This window comes from Lolium rigidum, chromosome 4, assembly GCF_022539505.1.
Source record: "Lolium rigidum isolate FL_2022 chromosome 4, APGP_CSIRO_Lrig_0.1, whole genome shotgun sequence".
NCBI lineage: Eukaryota > Viridiplantae > Streptophyta > Magnoliopsida > Poales > Poaceae > Lolium > Lolium rigidum.
The window spans coordinates 157,490,180-157,497,980 of record NC_061511.1 but is presented as its reverse complement, the minus strand read 5'-3'; the positions used below and the strand labels follow the sequence as shown (position 1 = coordinate 157,497,980).

The 7,801-nt window shown below is 47.9% G+C and overlaps 1 protein-coding gene across 1 annotated transcript; it reads left to right on the top strand.

Annotated features, from left to right (window-relative positions):
• Positions 1 to 5,723: 5,723 nt before the first annotated feature.
• LOC124708828 lies at positions 5,724 to 7,286 on the top strand. Its single transcript, XM_047240479.1, has 3 exons — positions 5,724 to 6,275; positions 6,359 to 6,600; positions 6,997 to 7,286. The coding sequence occupies exons 1-3, from the start codon at positions 5,939 to 5,941 to the stop codon at positions 7,051 to 7,053; spliced, it is 636 nt and encodes a 211-aa protein (XP_047096435.1). The 5' UTR covers positions 5,724 to 5,938; the 3' UTR covers positions 7,054 to 7,286.
• Positions 7,287 to 7,801: the final 515 nt, after the last annotated feature.

Below are 7,801 nucleotides of genomic sequence, written 5' to 3'. Positions count from 1 at the left end.
GTAATCCAAATCTAGTATTCACTTTACTATCAAAGACTTTACTTGGCACAATAAAACACAAAAATAAGATAAGGAGAGGTTGCTACAGTAGTAAACAACTTCCAAGACTCAAATATAAAATAGAGGTACTGTAGCAAAATAAACACATGGGTTATCTCCCAAGAAGTTCTTTCTTTATAGCCATTAAGATGGGCTCAGCAGTTTTAATGATGCACTCGCAAGAAATAGTATTTGAAGCAAAAGAGAGCATCAAGAAGCAAATCCAAAACATATTTAAGTCTAACATGCTTCCTATGCATCGGAATCTTGTAAATAAACAAGTTCATGAAGAGCAAAGTAACAAGCATAGGAAGATAAAACAAGTGTAGCTTCAAAAATTTCAGCACATAGAGAGGCATTTTAGTAACATGAAAATTTCTACAACCATATTTTCCTCTCTCATAATAATTTTCAGTAGCAACATGAGAAAACTCAATGATATAACTATCACATAAAGCATTCTTATCATGAGTCTCATGCATAAAATAATTACTCTCCACATAAGCATAATCAATTTTATTAGTTGTAGTGGGAGCAAATTCAACAAAGTAGCTATCATTATTATTCTCATCATCAAATATAGGAGGCATATTGTAATCATAATCAAATTTATCCTCCATAACAGGTGGTACTAAAAGACTACTATCATTATAATCATCATAAATAGGAGGCAAAGTATCATCAAAGTAAATTTTCTCCTCAATGCTTGGGGGACTAAAAATATCATGCTCATCAAAGCCAGCTTCCCCAAGCTTAAAATTTTCCATATCATTAGCAACCATGGTGTTCAAAGCGTTCATACTAATATTACTACCAGCATGCAAATAAGGTTCCATAGATTTTTTAATTTTCGCATCAAACCATCCATGTCTTAAATCAGGAAATAGTATAAGAAGCTCATTGTCGTCCATTATGCCAAACTAGTGTAAACAAGAAACAAAAAGATGCAATTGCGGGATCTAAAGGAAATAGCTTCGAGTACTTACAACGGCGAAAATAGCTTAGTAGCCGAGATCCGGAGTGTGAGTACCTTTTACCTTTCCTCCCGGCAACGGCGCCGAGAAAATAGCTTGATGTCTATAGGAGCTTCTATTCTTGTAGACGGTGTTGGGCCTCCAAGAGCGAGAGGTTTGTAGAACGGCAACAAGTTTCCCTTAAGTGGATCACCCAAGGTTTATCGAACTCGGGGAGGAAGAGGTCAAAGATATCCCTCTCATGCAACCACTGCAACCACAAAGCAAGAAGTCTCTTGTGTCCCCAACACACCTAATAGGTGCACTAGTTCGGCGAAGAGATAGTGAAATACAGGTGGTATGAATAAGTATGAGCAGTAGTAACGCTGCTGATAGTAATGCATAGAAACGATAAACAAGCAACGATAGCAGTATTTAGGAACAAGGCCTAGGGATTAGACTTTCACTAGTGGACACTCTCAACATTGATCACATAACAGAGAATAGATAAATGCATACTCTACACTCTCTTGTTGGATGATGAACACATTGCGTAGGATTACACGAACCCTCGATGCCGGAGTTAACAAGCTCCACAATTCAATGTTCATATTTAAATAACCTTAGAGTGCATGAAAGATCAACACGACTAAACCAAGTACTAACATAGCATGCACACTTGTCACCTTCACACTATGTAGGAGGAATAGATCACATCAATACCATCATAGCAATAGTTAACTTCATAATCTACAAGAGATCATAATCATAGCCTACGCCAAGTACTAACACGGATGCACACACTGTCACCATTACACCGTGCGGGAGGAATAAAACTACTTTAATAACATCACTAGAGTAGCACATAGATAAATTGTGATACAAAACACATTGCAATCATAAAGAGATATAAATAAGCACTTCACTATGCCATTCATAACGAGTGAATAAGTATTCGTGAAATATAGCCTAAGAGACCCACACGGTGCACACTGCTGTCACCTTTACACACGTGGGACAAGGAGTCTCCGGAGATCACATTAGTAAAACCCACTTGACTAGCATAATGACATCTAGATTACAAGCATCATCATATGAATCTCAATCATGTAAGGCAGCTCATGAGATTATTGTATTGAAGTACATAGGAGAGAGATTAACCACATAGCTACCGGTACAGCCCCGAGCCTCGATGGAGAACTACTCCCTCCTCATGGGAGACAGCGGCGTTGATGGAGATGGCGGTGGTGTCGATGGAGGAGCCTTCCGGGGCACTTCCCCGTCCCGGCGGCGTGCGGGAACGAGACTCCTGTCCCCCGGATCTTGGCTTCGCGATGGCGGTGGCTGCGGAAGGTTTCTCGTACCGTGGCTTTTCGTCTCGAGGTTTTAGGTCCGGGACCTTTATATAGGCGAAGGCGGCGTCGGAAGGTCGAAGGGGCGACGACACCATAGGGCCGCGCGGCCGGGGGTGGGCCGCGCCACCCTATCATGCGGGGGCCCCGTGGCCCCCCTGCGCGGCTCTCGGGTGTTCTGGATGCTTCCGGGCAGAATAGGAACCTGGGCGTTGATTTCGTCCAATTCCGAGAATATTTCGTTACTAGGATTTCTGAAACCAAACACAGCAGAAAACAGGAACTGGCCCTTCGGCATCTTGTCAATAGGTTAGTTCCGGAAAACGCATAATAATGACATATAATGTGCATAAAACATGTAGATATCATCAATAATGTGGCATGGAACATAAGAAATTATCGATACGTCGGAGACGTATCACCGCTCCGCGGACGTGCACAAGGGATCGCGCCGGTTCAAGGCGATGTAAAAGCTTGTTGTACCCAACTTGTTGACAAGTTGGGATTCTGTTTTGGAAACGAGTTGTGATCAACTTGCATACTTATTTTGCATATGGTTTAAACTCCGGGGGATAGCAAGATAAATATTATCGTTAACCTCTAGCCCATGATCTGCCAGTAGCATCTATAGAAGGCGAGTAGGAGCAGGCAACAACCGCTAGAGAAACAACAATTGAAGGCCAATGCCACTACTGGCGGCCAGCAAGACCAACAACAGAAGAAGGCAACAAGAGGGACCATGTAATTAGAATGGATATTTGTGTGGGTGTTTTGTGAAAACTATTTCCTATGTGGCGCCGGTTGATGCGCAATACGGCCGGTCATATCTAAATAGAACCTGAGGTGACCCACTTTACAAACCTTTAGGGCCTAGATATGCACTTTCATAGATGTAGAACTAACTTGACACCCTTGAAATACTTTTAGGACCTTCAGTGTATTTTACTATAACATAATCATGAGCAAACTACCGTAAGGTAGAATCCCACACGATAGATCGGTAAAAAGATGGTATGCTCTCACGTAGAGAGAGAGAGAGAGAGAGAGAGAGTAGAAACTCTAGTAGAATCTAGACCACAGGAGAGACCAAGCAATACTAGAACTTTTCCCCTTTCGCTCTTCCCACCTCTCTCTCTCTCTCCACCGTCCTCTCCAGATCCGGCCCGGCCGGCCCCTCCCCCTCCCTTCTCCGGCGTTTGCCGGCGTTGTGGTGCGGTGAGGGACCCCTCCCCTTGTACAGCAGTAGTTTAGGTTTGGTCTTTGTTCCTGTGTTCAGCTTCTTGCTGCTGGTGTCTGGCTCTATGCCGGTTTGGAGTAGTTCGCCGGAGATTGGCCATGTCCGGCGATTTCTGGTGGTCTTCCTCTTCTTCGCGGTGCTCCAGTGGTTGGAGACGAAGGCGGAGAGGGGCTGTACCGCTGGTATCTCCATGAATAAGGCTGTTTGGTGCTATCCCCTGAGGTGGAGACGAGGCGCTTGGAAACTTCCTCCGGCCGGCCGTGGTGGCAAGGAGAGGAAGTGCGCCGGCAAATTGTGCTCTGCAGCGGGTAGATGGCGGGGATGGATCCTCTCTGCGCTTTGGTAAGAAGATCTGCGGGAGTTCATCATCAGCAGCTCTTCTTCGACGGCGTCCTGTCGTCCAGCTGCTGAGCTTCATGGTTGTGGGGCAGCCACTCCCTCCCGTGTCGCCAGTTAGCTGGCGAGCGGTGCCCAACCTCCAGGCCATTGTGCCAGATCGGAGGCCCTCTAGCGCCGATGCAGTCTGCTCCCGACGCTCCACCCCAAGTGGCCATGTCCCCGGTGGTGGTGATGTCGTCTGCGTCTGGTTGCTTCGTGAAGATTTCGGTGGAGAAGGAGCTAGAAGAAGACCTGGCATTGATTGCTTTTATGTATTTCTTGCTAGGGTCTTTAGTGCAAATTTCAAGGGCCATATAGTATTTATTTTTCTTTTCAAGGTCCTTCTTGTAAAAATTGCTCTACCGACAATAATATAATGCAGTAGTCGGGGTCCTTCGTGACCCCACCCCTTGTTCAAAAAAAAAGACCAAGCAATACTAGAATCACCACATTAGAGAGACCAAATCATTGGATAGGACCTTGGTACAACTCTATAGATTCAATCTAAGAGAGGGTCTTGATTCCCACATGGGAGAGAAGCACATGACTATTTCTATCTTATCATCTTTCCAATCCCAAATATGAGGGGGTGGATGCCTATATAGTCCAAGTACAAAGGAGTAAATTGTGGGGTAAGGTTACATGACCGAAGGGCCATTTCAACACATATGCGCGTAATGACAAGAAAATTCTTCTCTATCTAGGTGGTAGTACCGTACATAGCTCCTCATGCAGCTTCACATGGTCGGGCGGTTGTACCGGGCCCAAAAGAGGGTAATACCAGCTCACTAACGGTCCTCGTCTGGCAGGGTGCCGTGAGCTCTGGGGGCCCAGTCCAGTAGGAGGCTAGCAGTGTGGCTGTAGTACCAGCTGTGAGCTCGAGACGTAGTATCGGTCGGGGACGGCGGTAGTACCGGTTTTGGAGTGTCCAACTCTTCCCTCTTCTCGTCCGCCTCTATGATGTCGGACTTGAGTCCTCGAGCTTCCATGCTTTCTTCCCTTGCTTCCATACATGTCGATGTGAACCTATAGAATTGTGACAGAAGAGGGTGTATGAAGTAATATACCATTCAAGAGAGACCTATGTAGATACACATAAGGGACATGATTCATCTTTGAGTGATAGTGTGGTGTATCACCAGTTGTCGAAGCGCTCGATCCACTGTCATGTGGCCTACTTGATATTGTACAAGGTATCTTGGCCTTTTTATTTTGTAAAATATAATACACCATGGCGGGTGTACTTTAGAAAAAAAAACATATTTTGGTCTTTTTTTGTGAAAAATATAATGACCAGACCGGGATATAGATCGAAGAATTTATGTAAATTCTTTTAGCATTTGCATTAAAAATATATTTTTAGGATCACTAATAAATGTTAGGATTTTGTTTAAATCAAAGCTAATTTAAACTTTAAATCAACACTTTTTATGGATCCGGGATGCATTAGAATGTGAACCTAAGAGACAAAAAGTCCGAGAAACAGGAGGTCTAGCTCAAGACTTGAAGGTGAAAACCCTCGAAATCGTGGTTTTTTCGCAGGCAGTTCCCTCAAGACTCTCGTGGAACCCGCCGTAAATGAGGCGAGCCGGAGCATCTGCATCCGTTCCCGCGCTTGTATTTCGGCAGTTGCTCGATGCCTGCCGAGTCAAACCGGCGAAGTCACCACGCCACGTCCCCATCGACCGTCGGACTCCACGCGGCGAAGCAAACTAAACCACCTCGTCGCAGCTGCCTCCATGTCCATGGCTCCATCCACTTGAACCACTTCCCCTATTCGCCTTGCCGTCCCGTCCGGCCTTAAAACAATCCGTCTACCGAAACCCAACCGCCCGATCACCACCACCACAGCTCGATCGATCGCACCAGCCCACGACAGCGTCTTCCGTCCGTCATCGCCCGCTGTCTGCACGCGCAGGCGTTCCACTGGCCGGCGGCGGCGAGGCAGCTACCGGCGGCGGCCCGGCGAGCGGGAAGAGATGGAGAAGAAGCTCCCGATCGCGCTGGCGCTGGCGCAGAAGCACGGCGCCGGCGGCGAGCCCGCGTGGGCGCGGCCGTGGCGGTGGGCCAAGACGGCCTTCTTCCTGGTCGCCATGCTCGCCTCGCTGCTGCTCGTCTGCGCCCCGCCCCTGCTCGTCGTGCTCCTCGACCTCGCCCTCCCGCCCGCGCTCCTCTCCGCGCACCTCCGCGCCGGCAGCAACCCTCCATACCCGTCCTTCGTCCCGGCCATGCTGGACCATGCGCGGGCGTTTGAGTTCCGGTCCTCCCTCGTCGACCTGCCCGCCGTCTCCGCCGCGCGCGCCCTGCTCATCCTCTGTGAGTTCCCTTGCCATTGGTGCTGCTTCGATTTTCCTCTCGCCATACAGTTGAACTGACCAAATTGTTTGTGTTGACTGCAGGCGCGTACACGGTGTGCGGCGGAGGCGGCGTCTACCTGTGGGTGGTGGTGGCGAGCGTGGCGGCGTCCGTGTCGTACGTGCTGGCCAAGGCCGCGGCCATGCGCGTCGCGCTGCAGGGGAAGGGGCCGGAGCCCATGCTGCTGCTGTCCCTGTCGCTCGCGGCCGCGCACCTCGCCGTGGCGTACCGGACCAGCTGCCGCGAGCGACGCCGCCTGCTCGTCTACAGGATCGACGTCGAGGCCGTGAGTGCTTCCGCCCTCTTTCCTTCCACTTTCTTCTCTGCAAATTACACTCATTTCTTTCTGAAAAGTTCACGTTTACACGGCCAAAAGGAAAAACACAAAGAAAAACCTGCCGAGCCCAAGGCGTGATTCGTGAGAATAATCCAGGCATTACGTGGGGTTTATCGTAGTGATCATACCGAGTTGTCGTCTCTGCTTTCGGTGAGAAAGAGGGCCGAGGAACTAAATACCATTCCCTGGCCAACTCATTAGCGCGTTGTTGCCCATTTGTTAAGGGAAAAGACATGATTATCCATAAAATGGATCAGACACTTTTGCCACTCTGATCCTGACGAGAGACGACCAAAAGAGAGCTTTTTTACTGAACCACCATCTGAACAATACTCTTTTGTGCAGGTCCGGCTGAAGGGAGGTCATCAAACACCCAAAGGGCTGAAGCAGTGTAGTGTCTGACACCATGTCCTGGACATCTGATTATCCGTAGGTGTGGCGTAACCTGTAGAAATATTATTTATATATAGTCTTCAGAACATTTTGTTTTTCGTAGCAATTTTTTTTTGTCATAGTCTGCTACGGGAGGTGCATTATCGACAGTTACCTGTAAGTGAAGACACTGTAAATATGTAAACAGTTGTGCTTAGTTCGGCCTCCTGCACATGCAATCCAATGCAACGAAATGCAGGACAGTGCCGTGTGCCAGTGTGGTGTATCCCACCGTTATTTCTACGTCTACTTTTCCGGCAGCAGTCCTATTTTCTTCTAACAAACCAAGTGGTTCTGCAATCTGCAGTATCACGCACGAAGAAATTTCAGTGCTGCGCCAAACATGTTGGTACGCAGTTTCGTTTTCAGGACAGACCTGGTTAAGGACGCAACTAGTCGACGGCAAAAACGGTGAAGCCAGGAACATGAAGTTGGTACAGATCTGAACTTTTCATCTTTCCTCCCTAGTATGCCATTTGTGGCGATACAGCTCAGAGACGGCCAGTCTTTCTCATGCCGGCGGGACCGATTTCGTGGCATCACATCGGGCAAGCCTGATTAGCTATGTCGCCCGTAATTGGATAGCGTTTTTTATCGGTGGCGTGGGCGTAGGACGTGGTGCCTACCTTCCAAGCTGCTAGGAGAAGTGGCCTCCGTTTGCCAAGCACGTCCTTCTACCAGTTGCAATCAATCACTGCAAGAAAAAGAAAATCAAACA